The following is a 16,161-nucleotide window of genomic DNA, read 5'->3' as shown; positions in this document are numbered from 1 at the left end:
GGCACACCTACACCCTCTTTTCATGTCACTATCTGGCCGGCCTCCCTTGGCCCCCTTCCAGCTCCCACCTGTGAGGCTAAGAACATCAGTGTAATCTGCGACTCCACACTCTCCTTTTCTCCTCACATCTGACGTCTCTAAGAAGTCACACTACCAGTTGCACCTCCTTAGAGGTATTCTTCCTTTCCTCTCCTTCCCACAGAAGCTCACTGTCTCTAGAGCTCTGGTTCTCTCTAGGCTGGACTACTGCAACAGCCTCCATTTAAATCTGCCTGCCTCTACCCTCCGTCCTCTACAACTCATCCAGAACAGGACTGCAAGACTTATACTTGGCCTCAAGCCCAGGGATCGTATCTCTCCAGCCCTGAAATCTCTCCATTGGCTCCCAGTGGCTGCAAGGATCAAGTTCAAGACCTTTTGCATTGTCCACAAGACCTTCTGGGGCCTGAAACCAAAATATCTCCAGCTTTCTCTTCTGAAGTATCTTCCTACTCGAGCACTTCGCACCTCTAACTCCTTGAGGGTCAGTCGCTTTTCCAAGCAATGAGTTGGGGCAGATCTCTCTTTGGCTGCCGCCTCCCTCTGGAACAGCCTCATTGCCTCTCTGAAACTTGAGCAGAATCATCTCCGGTTCTGGAAGCAGCTCAAGGCTTTCCTCTTTGCTTCTACCTTCTCCCTTCCACTGCCCTGCTGATCTTCTTGTCTTATACTGCACTGGCTAACTGGCTACGCTCTGAACCACGGGCCCAGGTTCCTGCCCTCCCAGTTGCAATCCTGCACTGCCCCCCTGGCAACCCTGCACTTAGGGCTGTATCTGCAAACCTATAACACCCATACTTGCACTTCTCTATCACCTGTTTTTCTGCACTTAACACTTGCGCTGCCACTTGCTGGCCGCACTTATTGTTTTCAATGTTTGATCCTATGTCCTGCACTTCTCCCTTCCTCCTGCACTTGCGCAACCTCAATGTCAATGGGCCTAGTAAGATCGCTGTCTTGTTCCCTCTTGTTCCCCTCCCTCGCCTCGTCACGCCTTGAAACACTTGTGTATAGGCGCAATATAAATATATCATAGCTTTGATAAATGAATAGAATTATTCTTGAAATCACTCCTTCATTCCCCTCCCCGGCACCCTATTCCCCCTTTTTACCCTTTCTCTCTCTCTCTCCCACTAGTACCCAGTCATTGTGCTATTCCTCTTCCCCCTTCTTTCCTATGACCTCTCTTCCTACTACTCACTTTACTCCCTACTCTCTCTCCCTCCCTCATCCTTCCTTCCCCATCCCCCTCCTCTCCTCCTCTACATACTGTCTTTTCGTTTGATTCATGTGTATTGTTATTGCTTCTACTGTTCCAGGTTTGATGTATTCTTGTTGTTAAACTGTAACGCGCTTTGGATTAAGGCGCTATATAAATACAAATACAATTAGTACGGTAATACAAAGAAATACAAAAGAGATATTTCAACAACTATGTATCATAAATTAAACAGATTTGATCAAATTGTGTAATGCACTATTTCAGAAATGCAGCCCGTCTAGCAGGACATTACTGCTCACAGGGATTACCATGTGTGGTATTCCTGGAAGGAAAACTAGCAAACGCAGTGTGTGAACGTGGGCAAGACAAGTGTGTGATGACCAAAGAGCTGTTCTTCGCCCTCTCTGCCAGAAGTGGAGTCAGGAAAGGAGGCGTCTAGGATACCTGCTCTCCCGGCAAGAAGCCAAGGTTGGGGACTGCTCTTACCTTATGTTGCAAAGCCACTTCTCCCAGGTCTTCTGGTGCGTACTAGGGATGAGCTTCAGTCGGCCACTGTTCACGGCCTGCAGGCAAAAAAATGAGAATATTTATGGGGAGAACCGCCTTAGCAGGTAACTCTGCAGACACCTCTAATAAATGAAAGGTTCGAGCCTCCCCCTTTGAGGCTCGGGAGGTGAGCCCGCTTGAAAGACCCTCCCCTAGGGGTTTGGGCAAGTGGGACCTCACTTGGAGAGACTCCCCCTTGGGGGACAAGGACTCCTGTTCCACTGAGGAACTCCCTAGAACATCTAGCATAGTGGCAAATATGGGAATATCAGATATAAAGAACATTGTAAGTTCCAGGCACTTGGCTGAAGACAAAACTAAAATACCCCATTATGACCAAGGAGGAGGATCTGTCTCTTTGAGAAGAGACGCACATTTAACAGACGAGGAGGCTGGAAAAGGAGAGCACACTGAGGAGAGGTGAAGTGCCGACAGAGAGAGAAAGACATAAGCAGGGGAAGTTCCCAGGCGAGATGATGCCTTTAGGAGATGGGGCCAAAGAGAGGCAGAGCATGCGACTTTCATGAAAGGGAAACACTGAAGGCCCGGCGTTTGAGTAGTGGGGACCTGAGGAGAAGGGGATCCTTATCCTGGTGGTGGCGTGACCACAACGACTTTGTGGTGGGCCGTGCGCCTTTGGGACAGCACCAAAACCATCCAGTTGGGGAGTCCATGAGTTGTCCTATGACCCGCATCCAGACGCGGTCGCAACAAGAGACAGGACCGAGGGCGGGTCACCAACAACAAGGACAAGCACAAAACGTGGAGCAGAGGTAGAGAACCCAAGTGAGTGCTGAGACTAAGAGCTTTCCCCTGCATATACAGAGGTAATTCGGTGAATGGGAGAACCGGGAGGCAGCCAGGGCATTGTTATGGAGCACAAGAAACTCATCCCAGTGAAATTGACGAGATACTAAATATTAATCCCTTTAAGTGGAACTGTGGCAGTGTGAAAAAGAGAACAATGAATAAGCCTGAAAGAGATGGTATTAAGAACTGGGCGCAAACACCCTGGGAAGAGGGAAAAGTAGCCCATGGTTTAAGAAACAACAAGTGGAGGAAACCAGGAGAGAGAAGAACAAGTTACTTATTTTAGCTGGTAATGTTTTTTCGATGGGATGTTCCTCCGACGTATTCCACATCTATGACAGTAATGACCACAGCTGTGCTGCTTTTGGAAACATTTTCGGCGTATGCGTCCTGCGTCTATGACATCGATATGCTGTCGCTCGAGGGCCTCCGTCGAGGGTCGACGTCACTGGATGTTATATATAGGACCACGGTGCCCGTAGCCTCAGTTGTAGTTTTTTCCCAGAACGTGTGGCACCAATCTCCTGCCAGTAGGACTCCAGAAAGCCTTGCGGAAACGTGAGCTGCAATCGCATAAGAAATTCTGTAGAGGGGCAGGCTGGGAGGGTTCGATGTGGAATATGACGGAGGAACATCCCATCAAAAGAACGTTACCAGGTAAGATAAGTAACTTGTTCTTCAAGGGGATTGTGTCCTCTGACGTATTCCACATCTACGACAGACTCCCAAAGCAGTACCAACATATGGAGGTGGGAAAAGAATTTACAAATTTAGAATTTTAGAATGCCCAATCAAATTGCTGAATATAGGACTGCCTTACCAAAGGCCAAATCCTGCCCATGGATGGAGTCCAGGGAATAGTGTCTCACAAAGGTATAGACAGAAGCCCATGTGACTGCTTCGCAAATACTGCGAATCGGAACGCCCCTCTGTAGGGCCGTGGAAGCAGCCATACCCCTAGTAGAGTGAGCCCGTAAGCCTACTGGAGGGTCCTTACCCGCCAAACGGTAACACTCAGATCGTCAAAATGATCCATCTGGACAAGGTCTGCTTGGAAACAGCCTGACCTAAACGCCTTCCAGTGTATCCAACAAAGAGCTGATCGTCCACTCTGACCCGGGACATCCGTGAGAGATAGAAACTTCTCCTAGGATCCAAACTATGGAGACTCTCCTCTTCCTTACCAGGATGCGGAGGAGGATTAAATGCCGGAAGAATCACCTTCTGGCTTAAATGAAATTCCGACACAACCTTCGGAAGAAAAGAAAGATGAACCCTAAGGGCAACCCTGTCCTTATGGAACACCGTGAAAGGTGGCTTGGTGGAAAGTGCCTACAACTCACTCACTCTGCGTGCGGAAGTAACCGCAACTAAAAATACAGTCTTTAAAGGACAACAGTTTCAGCTGTCAAGAATGTAAGGGCTCAAACGGAGTTCCCGTAAAACCAAATTCAAATCCCATCCCGGCACCTGGAAAGGCGACTGTGGAAACACATTAGTTAGCCCTTTTAGAAACTGAGAAATCAAAGGGATCTTAAAATAAGAACATTCCTCTGACGAGCGCTTAAATATAGACAGCGCCACCAGGTAACCCTTAATGGTACCCACTTGCAGGCCCTTGTGGGCTAAAGAAAGCAAAAAAGACAAAACCAAAGGAATGGGACATTGGAAAGGATCCACATACTGTACCCTGCACCAGTCGCAGAACTTCCTCCAACGGCAACGGTACAGGGATTTCGTTGCGGGCCTTCTGGCTGAAAGCAACACCTCTATCACGTCTTCAGGGAGGACCCAATCCTTATACCTCAGCCTTTCAGATACCAAGCATGAAGGCTGAGAGACTTGACCTCTGGATGGAGAACTCTACCCCCCTTCCGTGAGAGCAGATCGTCTCGGTAGGGAAGACGGTGTGGAGGGCAGATGGACATGTCTAGAAGGTCCGGGTACCACGCTCTACTGGCCCATGCCGAAGCAATGAGGATCATCCGGGAACGGAACCTCCGTAACCTCCACAACACTTGCGGAATGACGGGGACTGGAGGGAATGCGTACAGCAGTGGGAAGGACCACTCCACTACGAATGCATCCCCTAAGGCTCCTCTTGGAGGAAATTCCAAAATTCCAGTGAGCAGAATCTTTCGCACTTCCGGTTGACACTGGTGGCAAATAGATCCACTTATGGGGTTCCCCAAAGGGCGAAGATCTCCAAAAGAACTTCATGAGCCAGCTCCTACTCGTGAGAGACCGTGCTCTGCCTGCTCAGGGCGTCCGCTGCCACGTTTTCGGCTCCGGCCAGATGAACTGCTGAGATCAAAATCTCCTGCTGGATGGCCGAGAACCAGCGCTGCATCGCCTCCCTGCACAACGGGAGTGACCCTCCCCACCCCTTTTTGTTGAGGTAGTGCAGGGCCACTGTATTGTCCGTCATAATCAGGACATTCTTCCCCCGCACAGACAGCAGAAAAGCCTTCAGGGCTAGCCTGACAGCCCGCAGCTCTAACAGATTGATTTGGAGTCTGGACTCCGACGGAGACCAACGGCCGCTGACTGTCAGCTCGTTAGCATGAGCTCCCCAACCCATGAGATGTGTCCATCACGATCGTTACCTCGAGCCACGTTTGCCAAAACGGAGCACCCTTCATCAGATTTCCTTCGTCGGCCCACCACAGAAGATCCTGTGCGACCGAGGGCGGAATCTGAACGTGATCCGACATCCTGCGGGAGAACTGCGACCACTGCATCTTGAGAGCCCGCTGCAGAGATCTCATCCACAGCCTGGCCTCTGGCACCAGGAAAAGGCAGGATGCCATGAGGCCGAGCAACCTCAAGAACTCGAACGCCGGGAGACTCTGGGAGCGTTGAAACTTGTCCACCATCTGCAGAATGTGATGAGCCCTCACCTGGGGAGGCGAACACTGCCCCAGGGATGTGTCGAGCACTGCCCGATGTACTAGAGCCGCTGGATAGGTGTCAAATGGGACTTCTTTAAATTGAGGGAGAAGCCCAGCTTGTGAAGGGAGTGGCAGGTGACAGACAGATGATCCAGGGCTTGCTCGGGAGAACACGTCCTGATCAACCAATCGTCCAGGTAGGGGTAGACGTGAATCCCCCCCCTTTCCTGAGATACCCTGCCACCACCACCATCAGCTTGGTGAAGACCCTCGGGCGGAGGTCAATCCGAACGGCAGGACCCGAAACTAAAAATGCGAGTCGCCAACCGCGAACCTCAGATACTTCCTGTGCTTTGGATGAATCAGCAAATGAAAGTAAGCATCCTTGAGATCTAGAGACACCAATCAATCGTGCAGTTGAAGGGCCTGGAGGACTTGAGAAAGAGTTACCATCTTGAACTTGTCCTTCCTGAGGAGCATCTTCAGCCCCCGCAAGTCCATGATGGGTCTCAATCCCCCGTCTTTTTTTGGAATAAAAAAATAAGAGGAATACCATCCCTTGTTCCTCTCTGCTACAGGTACCAGTTCTATGGCACCTTTCTCCAGCAGGGATAGGATTTCCTGCGCAAGGAGCAGATCCGGACGCTTCAAAGAGAGCTTCCCCGGTAGATTGTCGTGAGGCCTCTGCCGAAAGGGGAGACAGTAGCCGTGGGTTATTATCTCCAGAACCCACACATCTGAAGTAATGGCACACCATTCTCCAAGATGCTGCGCCAGTCTGACCCTGACCGGCGAACCATGGGACATGGCCTCAAGACTGAGCGGACGCGGCAGTGCCTGAAGGCAAAGAGGCAACTGCCAAAGCGGCCTTGGCACCTCGAGTACCTTTCTTTCCTCCTCTGGTACTCCTACGGTGGCCCCTTTGACTGGCAGCTCCTCTCGATCTACCAAAGGAAGAGTAGTACCGAAAGGAACCTCCCCTCCATTGCTGTCCCCTAGGACGAAAAGGCGGAGGTTGATGTACTGCAGCGCTCAAAGACTTTGCTGCAGCTTTGGAGGTCTGCAACCTCTGAAGGCTCTCGTCAGCCTTGCTGCCAAAAAGATGGACACTATCAAAGGGCATGTTGAGAAGCCGGGATTGCACATCAGGAGCAAACCTTGACTTCCGCGTATCACAGTGCTCGCCGCCATGGACCGGCTGACACAGTCTGCCATGTCCAGACCCGACTGAACTGATTCACACATGGCATCCTTGCCATCTTGCATGAGGGCTAGAAAACCCTCCCGTTCCTCCCTTTCGGGAATATGTTCAGCCGCCAAAGATGCACAATTCCACAGAGTGTGAGTGAATCTTGCCAAGGCACAACCAGAGATGGCTGCCTTTAAAGCCATACCCCCAGAAGAAAATACCTTCTTTGCCCAACCATCAAAGCGCTCGTCGTCCCCATCAGGAGGGATGGTAGGGTAAGCAGCCTTCTTTGCTGGGGCCGTAGCCGCCTGCACCACCAAAGTCTCCGGAGTGGGGTGCATTGACAAGTAGCAGGGGTCACCACTGGCTGGACTGTATTTTTTCGCAAGCGACTTATTCACTGCCGGGAGACTCTCCGGAGCAGTCTAAGCCGCCGCCACCCTTCTTTGCAAAGCCATATGAAATGGCAACACCGGGTTAGTGGGTGGACCTTGTTCCAGGATATCCGTCAGATCATCCTGAAGAAAATCAACAGATGGAGCAGACCACCCAAAGTACTCAGTCACCCTCGACATGAGACACCTATACGAGGATTCGGCATGCATGACAGGCTCAGGCCTGCCAAACTCAACCTCCGGAGAGTTGTCAAGACCACCATAAGGACTGACAGAGGTTTTCCATTTTACTGTGACCCGACAACAGGTCATCAGGAACCTCAGGAGGCACCACCACCTCCTCATCAAACCCTTTTCCCACCTCCGAAATGTAATGCAAAAGGTTGGAATAAACCCATCCTGGGGGGATGAACAGAGAAGGGCTCAAAAACAGGTCTCACTGACAAGAGCCTTCCTCAGAGTTTCCACAGCCCTCTGGGGCACCTCTGGCAAATTCTCCTCAAAAGGCATCTAGGGCGCCGATGGAATTTGCGTCGACCGAGGCGCCGATGACTTCGACAACTGCTTCGAGGCCGGAGTCCCGAGAGTGTCCTTCGATGGCCTCGGCGCCGATGACGTTGATGCCTTCTTGGAAGGCCTCACAGGTTACGACGGTCTTGAGGGCGTCGAGGACCGGGACCTGGACCTGGCACAGCTATGGAGATTGGGACCTCAACGGCTCCTGATGATCGCGCCGACCGCCCGAGCCCGAAGGCGTGCGAGCGGTGGCTCTAGCTCATTCCTTGCAGGCATCTCTCGAAGGCGTGGACGGAACGGTGCCCTGCGATTCGAAAATCGCCATCATCTGCTGGCGGAATGCGTCCCATTCGGCCGGCGATTAATACTTGGTGGGACAAGCACCCGCCGTCTGGCGGGGTCCTCCGACGAGGACGGGGGAAGGTGACCGGTGACGGCGCTTCCTAGAATGCCTAAAAGAGGCAGAGGAATGGCGGGACCCACTCCGAGACCGAGACCCCCTGGACTTACGCCGACGCAGAGACTCGGCCCTCGAGTCGTCCGTCGAAAGTCTAGCAGATTTCGAATTACGGGTTTTAGAAACCCTACCTACCGATAATTTCTTCTTCCGCTCCCGCAAGGCCTTCGATGTCAGGGACTGGCAGTCATCGCAGTCGTCGGTGGCGTGGGTTTCGCCGAGGCACCAGAGGCAGACAACATACAGGTCCGTGATGGACACTTTGGAACCGCAGTCCCAACACTTTTTAAAGCCCGACTTCGGGATAGAAGAAGACGAAGACATTTTTGCAATGCAAAGTAGAAGAATCGAGCGCGCCGAGATTCCGAAGCTAACACGTTCATGGAAAAAACAGAACTGAGGCTACAGGCGCTGTGCGTCCTGTATATAACATCCGGTGACATCAACCCTGAGGGTGCTGTGTGACACACATAAAAAGATGATGCCTATGGAGTTGGTTAGGCTCCATAACCAAAGGAAACACAAGAGTAAAACGCATATCAAAATACATGAGAGAGTGGGAAAAAGGGTCACACTCTCTCCAGGTAAAAAAAAGAAAATCAAAAAATCAGGGGGATAGCACAAACCAGATAGAAAAGATGTTTATCATCCGGGAAGAAGGCAACAGTTTGGTGAGGGAGACAAGTGCAAATGTTGATGAGCGTGTAGAAGAGAGTTCAAAAAGGGAGAACACAAAGGAAATGATTGTAAGGAAGACAATAAGAAATAAGTTTGGAAAAGGATCGTATTGCCAAAGGAATAGAAGAAATACCAAGGGAGAGAAATAAAAGAAAGATCATCGGAGGGACTAGGGAGAACGCTATCATTTCGAACAAGAAGAGACAAGACCATAGAAGAGGAGACTATTGTTACGAGGAGTAAGAGGAAGACAACCATAAGTTGGAGGGAAGTGGAGAGTTGGAAGACAGGCCACATCTAAAGAGACAGGAGGTACCTGAAAGCATAGACACGTGGATTAACCTATAACGCCAGAGAAGAGAGATCTGCTTTATAGACAGAAGGCAGAGATGTCCCCCAGCACCACCTTGAACCATGGGAGGTAGAAAGGCAGGTTCAAGGAATGAGACTGCACGTCGAACCTGGGAGGACATGCAAGCCTAAAAGAGCATGAATGGGGCACAGGCGAGCAGGGATACATTTCTCTACCAAAGCCCATCAGGAAGCAATAAACCCTCACAGAAGCACCAACCTGGGGCTCAGCCGCACAGCAGGACGCTACCAGTTTATGAGGGAAGCATTTTACAAGAACCGTCTTGGAAACAGTGACTCTGCAGACCCCAAAAGTACCAAAGGGCCAGGGAAGCGTGGCCCTGCAACTGGAGTATATGTAGATCAGGAGCTAAGGTTCAAATGACAGAATAATACCCATTAATTCCGCCCTGAGAGATTCAACAACACCCTCCATAAAAACTCAACCTTTTTTTGATTTGACATTTTGTTGAGGCCAATAAGAATTTGTGGGACACTTTGATTTGTCTCCCTCACTTTGATTTGGACTATTGGAACGGATTGTTGAAGAGTTTGGTGAGAGTGATTTGTAATTTGCCTTTCCCCTCTGGAGTAGAGGGAGAGAACTATTCTTTTGTTGACAGATTGACCCTTCTTTTGCCTCATCATCCAGACACTTGGAGACACGATCAGCCTGGTACCATATATTTCAGTTTTTTTAAATGTTCCTGACAGCATTTTAAAATTGTCCATACGAATGGCATTACAGCATATTGAAACTTTACATTTGCATCTGGACTCTCACTTTTTAAAACTTTGTGGTAAAGTGTCAAGTCCACCACTAATACGGTCCGTTTAGCATGCTAGCCAGTTGTGTGGCACAGGCCCGGGAAAGCCTGCAACTAGTCATTTCCGACAAAGCAAGTAGACGCACTAAGAAAGCAAGGACCCCAACAGACAAACTTCTGCGAACTAGAAAAGGGTGCATTAAGAAAGCAAGGACCCCCAAGAGACAAACTTTATCGAACAACAAAGGGGCGCACTAACAAAGCAAGGATCCCAAGAGACAAACTTTATCGAACAACAAGGGGGCGCACTAACAAAGCAAGGAACCCAAGAGACAAACTGTTGCAAACTACAAAAGAACGCACTAACAAAGCAAGGACCCCAAGAGACAAACTTTATCGAACAACAAGGGGGCCCTCTAAGAAAGCAAGGACCCCAAGAGACAAACTTTATCGAACAACAAAGGGGCGCACTAACAAAGCAAGGATCCCAAGAGACAAACTTTATCGAACAACAAAGGGGTGCACTAACAAAGCAAGGACCCCAAGAGACAAACAACCGAATTACAAGGGGGCGCCCTAAGGAAGCAAGGACCCCAAGTACTACACTTGTATACATTACCTCCTGTATCCCTGCCTGACCCCCCTGTCCCACCTGTATGTGCACCTTCAAACACTGTCCACATGAAGATGCTTAATAGAGGACAGTCCTTGCAATGCACGTTCTGTCACAGAACACAACACCGACAACTTCTTGTTGGTAAGACTACGAGAAGCCCAATCTTCTGGGCATAACAGAATCTTCATTGGGTGACGATGCAAATCCAGCTGTTACTTACCCATTCTCCTCACACTCTCAGATTATTACTTGCAATCGCCCATACAAAAGAGGCAACTTTATTTTCAAAAGGTCCCTTACCTGTAAAATTCTACTGCATACTTCAACCCAGTCTTGCACATTTCTCTCTTTAGAGTGTGCCTCAAACTCCAGCTACTCCTGCTCCCCACAGACTCCTATCAGTTTACAGAACTCCAGTTGACTTTTTGGTCTCATTGACCAACCGCCCCCTCTTGGAATAGTCTATGCACATATTCCTCTCTGGTTGAAATGACACAAAGAATCTCTTTCAGCAGCGGTTCCTGTGCACTCCATAGATGATGAACTTCAGAGCCTTTTGCCCCTCTGTTGCTTTCATGCATGTCTTATGCATGGAAATTACATGGCATCTGCATGTAGTCTTTGAACACTCAAGGTTTGAAATATCACATATTCTGCACATTTGTTAGTAGAAATAACTTAACAGGAGCATTTGTAGACCACAAGTCCATCACTTGTGGGGTATCTCGGCGCAATAGACAGATTACAGGTATTATCTATTATCCAATGTAACGGTTTTCATATTATCGAGCAACCGGAAGGATGAAGGGCCGGGTGGAACTGCTGGGATACGAACCTGTGACCATGAGGTTGAACACAGAGCCTTGGAGTGGATGCATTAACCCACTGAGCCCCAAAGATCCGGCTACGTCAGGGATGCTGGGAATCAAACTGGCTGGAAATATCTGGTATTGCAAAGATTTTCAATGCAACTGTAAGAGATTGTGACACTCTTAATTGAATGAAGTCTAGTCTTCTAAGGAAAAGTTCTGGGGTTCCTTGTATCCCCCTGTAGAGGGGACATAGCCTGGCTGTATGGGCTGGCCCGCTCCCATTGGCTTCACCACTAAGACCGAGAAGAATACGGTTTATACCATTACGTGATGGCATAGGCGAGGTAAAAGTGATGGAATGGAAGTGCTCAGAGGAACTCCTTGATCAAGATAATTTCTTTAAATTCCTTACCGGTTTGAAGATGTGAGCATATTTTGTTGTGAAACTGCTAAAACTTTATGGATTTTTGTTGGAATGAAGGGTATTGGGCAACAGGTCCATGCGGGTCTTCTCACCCACAGCATCGGCAGACCCCTCCCCAATTCACTGCGGCGTCCCTCAAGGCTCCTGTGTGTCGCCCACACTTTACAACGTATTCACCAAACCCCTTTTGGATGTGCTCGATTATCTGGTGTCTTCTACACTAACTATGCGGCTGACACCCAGATACTCATTCCCATCACTGGTGACTACACAGCCGATACCAAATCCCTGAATGAGGTCTACCTGGTCATTCAGGCCTGGATGGCTCAACACAAACTATGCCTTAATGACGACAAGACAGAGCTTCTATTAGTAGGATCAACTCAATGTCTCAATAAATTAGACCAAGCCTTCAAGTCTTTTATCATTGACGGTAACGACATCAAGGTCTCTAAAGACACTAAAACTCTTGGTGTCTACCTGGACTCTGCTCTTTCTCTGAACAGACCAACGAATGCAGTAAGGTCAGCATCGGCCTATACATGCAAGCTTATCACCGCCTGCAGACCTTTTCTGAACCCTCATAACTGCATTACCCGTGCAAGAACACTCATTATGTCCAAACTCGATTACTGCAGTGCCCTCTACTTGGGGACTAGCCAGCCTAACCTCAACAAACTGCAGACTAGCCAGAATAATGCCATAAGGGCAGCTCTCAATATCCCCAGACGGTCTCATATTTCCAACGTCAGATCTGATCTACGCTGGCTCCCGGTAAAACAAAGAATCGCCTAGAAAACACTAGCCTTGACTCATAAATGCTTGAATAACAAAGCCCCACCTTACCTCTCCTCTCCTCTCGTCTCGTCTTACTCTCCACACCTCCTCACGACCCACTAGATCAGCACAAACTCACAGCCTAATCCTGCCTAGATTTAAACTCAAAAAAGCGGGTGTTGTGAGCTTCCCTGTCCTAGCGTCCAAACTTTGGAACTCACTGCCTGCTTCCATCAGAACTGAGCCCTCGTTCCAAACTTTTAAGAATAACACCAAATCTTGGCTGTTAACGCAGATCGCATGAAGCTCCTTCACTTAAGATTTGCTATCGACTTGTAACATACTGTAATTATGTATATACACTATACTGTACTGCGTAATGTAATTTGTGCAAATTGTATATATTGTAACTTCGATCTAAGAATATGCGCCCGGTTGCCCCTGGGCCTGGCTGCACTTTACAAATAAAACAAACTTCAAACTCCATTTACCCCAATTCACATCTCACCTTGGAGGCAGATTGGGCCATCCTGGAACATCGGACAAACCACTGGCTCTTCAGAAGATACTCAATGACGTCCCCAGAGCGGCTGCAGGAAAACAAGAGGAAACACGAAGGACATATCATGAGACAGGGCTGATGCAAGAGACAATGGAAGGGTGCAAGTGGGGCACAAGAGGGATATGCGGGGCACAAAGTGAGGGGCACAAGAGGGATATGCGGGGCACAAGAGGGATAAAGTACAGAAGAGTGGGGGCATCAGCAAAGGAAGCAACACTATGAAGGACTCAGGAGGAGACATGAGGGAAGCAAGGGGTGAGTCCAGGGGCACAAGAGGGCATACGAAGGACATAAGAGACCATGAAGGGCATAAAAAGAAAAGGAAACAGGAAAGTAATCCTGGTCACTGAAAAAGGACAAACACAGATGCTGTCGATGAAAGCTATATAATCTGAAAATACAGTGTGGCACAAGGTTAACAGGTCACAAGAGGAAGATTGGAGAGGAGTTAGTTGCGCTGTGAGAGGAGTAACAATCTTCAATATGCCCATCCCTCCAGATCTATATCCTTTTATTAATCTCAACGGTCCATTTAGTATCCCATCCCCCCATTCCCAGACTGCCATCTCCCCGTTCCCAGGTTCAGCTCATCATTTCTGCAGTCTGATCTCATGCCACGGTTATGTGGTGGGCACATTCTGCCCAGCAGAGGACCAATTAGCACGTGAGATGCAGTCATCCCCTCAAAGCAAGCTGAACACCAGCTCTATGGCTAGGCCTGAAAGCCAGGCTTGAGAGTTCCTAATGGCAGGCAATGGTGTTTAAAGCCATGCATAGTGCTTTATGCAGCCAATCGCCTTGAATAAGCTGGTATTGCTGACAGGTCATCTGAATGAACATTCTAAAAGGCTATGTGCCTTTACATTACATTTTTGCAAATAGCATTGCTTTAATAAAACAAGGTGTAGAGCAAACCAAGCAGAAGGGATCGTGTCCAGCGGCTCCCAGTGGCCACGTAAAGTGCCCTTCCACTCTGTACAGCAATGGAAAACGAGGGCGGCTGATCATGAACATATCAGCTAAACACCAACTGAATCCTTCCAGAGACAAGGCGAGTGTGGCCTGCAGACACACAAGGCCTCTTCTCGCCTAACTGGAGAGCGTTACATTTGCATTTCTTTTGGCAGTTAGAATCTATCATTGAGGGAAAGAAACATGGTTTTGGCTTAGTGCACTTTTGGGTAGGCCGCAGCATTTGCATTTTGCAGCTATCCTGGTGTTTTATTTTATATTAGTTTAATCTTGAAACTTCAAAGAGAAGCTTTAGCGGAAAAACACTTGTAATTGCATTGTCCCAGTATTACCGTATCCAGCAGACGGACCGCCAGAATTACCGGCACAATACATGTCCTCAGGCGCATGCACACCCCCCTGCCGGAAACGATAACACCAGCACAACGCAATTACCGACGTCAACAAAAAATGGCTGGTGTTTCCAGCAGAAATGTCCCAGAAATAGCGATACCAGCACGCCAACTGCTGGAATCACTGGCACTGGTAATTCTGGCACAGCAATTAACTGCACCAGAAATAGCGTCATCACAGGAAGGGGAAGCTCACTGACGGCCATTTTAAAAACTCAGTCCACTTAAAATACACCACTTCCTGCTGCCATCCAGTCCAACTGACCGTGCAGACATGTCTGGGAGCGGCAAATGAAGAATCACAGAGGTCCGGCGTCGCAAGTGGAAGTTTACAGGAGCAGAGCTATCTGTACTGGTGGACACCAAGGTCACGAATGCGGAGGCCCTCTTCAGGGATGGTAACCACAAGACCAGCCAGATAAGGAAAATGGCCATCTGGCAGGAGGGGGCCGGCAAGGTCACAGCCTTGGGGACTGTCCCACGCACCTGCCACAAGCGGTGGGAGGACTTGCGGCTAAGGTCTGAAACATCCAGGCCACACATAGGAGGAAATCTGCTTCCACAGGAGGACGGAAAGTGGTAACCCCGACCCTCACGCCCTGGGAGAACGCATGCAGCTCCATCTTGCAGATAGAGGCCATCGAGGGAGTCGGGGCAGCAGAGACCGGAGCTGGGACCCAAAGAGATGGTGGTAAGTACAACAAACCCCATGTAAATGAAAATGTTGATTCCAACCACATGCATCCCCAGGCAGATGAATGCCAAATGCACAAGAGAACAAGTCCAACAAGTGTCAGACACAGCAAATGGCCCAATCACACACACGCCAGGGGATGCGGGTAGATGTAGCCATGCACAAGCACTGTAGCCAAAACGTAGAGCCCCATACATGGACACATGAGCAGCCCCCATGTGCACCAACGGAGAACAGGACAAGAATCAACAACATGCCACCTTGGCAGACCAACAGTCAATGTGCACTTCCAGCACACATCGGAGTAAACAGACCAAAAAGCCAAATGACACGTTCAAGACACACACACAATGTAGCAGGAGTGTGATGCAAGCCCAGATATGACTCCGAGAACACTAACAGCATGCTCATCTCTCCCAAACAGGCACATCCTCGGACGGCGATGCGGCTGGACCATCATTAGGCACAGCATGTGCAGGCACACCTCCTGCTGTGCAAGCACCACAACATCCTGGTGCGTCAGCTGTGACACCACCACTGTCAGCTGTGTAACCAGCACCAACACCACATCCTGCTGTGAAAGCTGTGCCACCACCACCGCCGCCAGCTGCCAACAACACCACACCTGTGGTCAGTGGGCCCACTGTTCCTCCTGTGCCCTCCACAACACCATTGACACAACAGCCTCTGCTCTATCGTGGCAGGTACAGCACAGAGGACGACCACAGCCCCTACCCAACCCCATCTTTCAGCCCAGCAGCACTGCACATCTCCCCTCCTCCACCATTTCCAGCATCCGGAATATAGATGCACAACTGAATGCTATGGAGGTCAGACATGGGGCGATGACGACACGTGTCGAGCAGCAGCTGAATGAGCGGCGGCTGCTGCGTGAGTACATCCAGGCAAGCAGCCACAGGAGTGCACAGGCACAAGGATGTACCTTGGCTGCCCTGCTCATCCTGGCACAAAGGGACCGCAAGGGGAATGATGGGGTGTCAGCCATGTCTGAATCCCTCTCGCACACCCTGCAAGTCACCCTTGTGCACTT

General features: G+C 49.6%; 1 protein-coding gene across 1 annotated transcript in view; it reads right to left on the bottom strand.

The window, feature by feature from the left end:
* Positions 1–16,161, bottom strand: part of VARS2 (valyl-tRNA synthetase 2, mitochondrial) — a 266,584-nt gene that overhangs the window by 83,106 nt on the left and 167,317 nt on the right. Inside the window, exons 15-16 of the mRNA XM_069635309.1 lie at positions 12,999–13,080; positions 1,748–1,824 (exon numbers count right to left, since the gene is read on the bottom strand). Coding sequence (XP_069491410.1) covers positions 1,748–1,824; positions 12,999–13,080 — 159 coding nt within the window. The remainder of the gene's footprint in view (positions 1–1,747; positions 1,825–12,998; positions 13,081–16,161) is intronic.

The sequence above is a fragment of the Ambystoma mexicanum genome, chromosome 13 (assembly GCF_040938575.1).
Source record: "Ambystoma mexicanum isolate Mex_15411 chromosome 13, UKY_AmexF1_1, whole genome shotgun sequence".
Classification (NCBI taxonomy): Eukaryota; Metazoa; Chordata; class Amphibia; order Caudata; family Ambystomatidae; genus Ambystoma; species Ambystoma mexicanum.
This window is presented reverse-complemented; position numbering and strand designations above follow the sequence as displayed.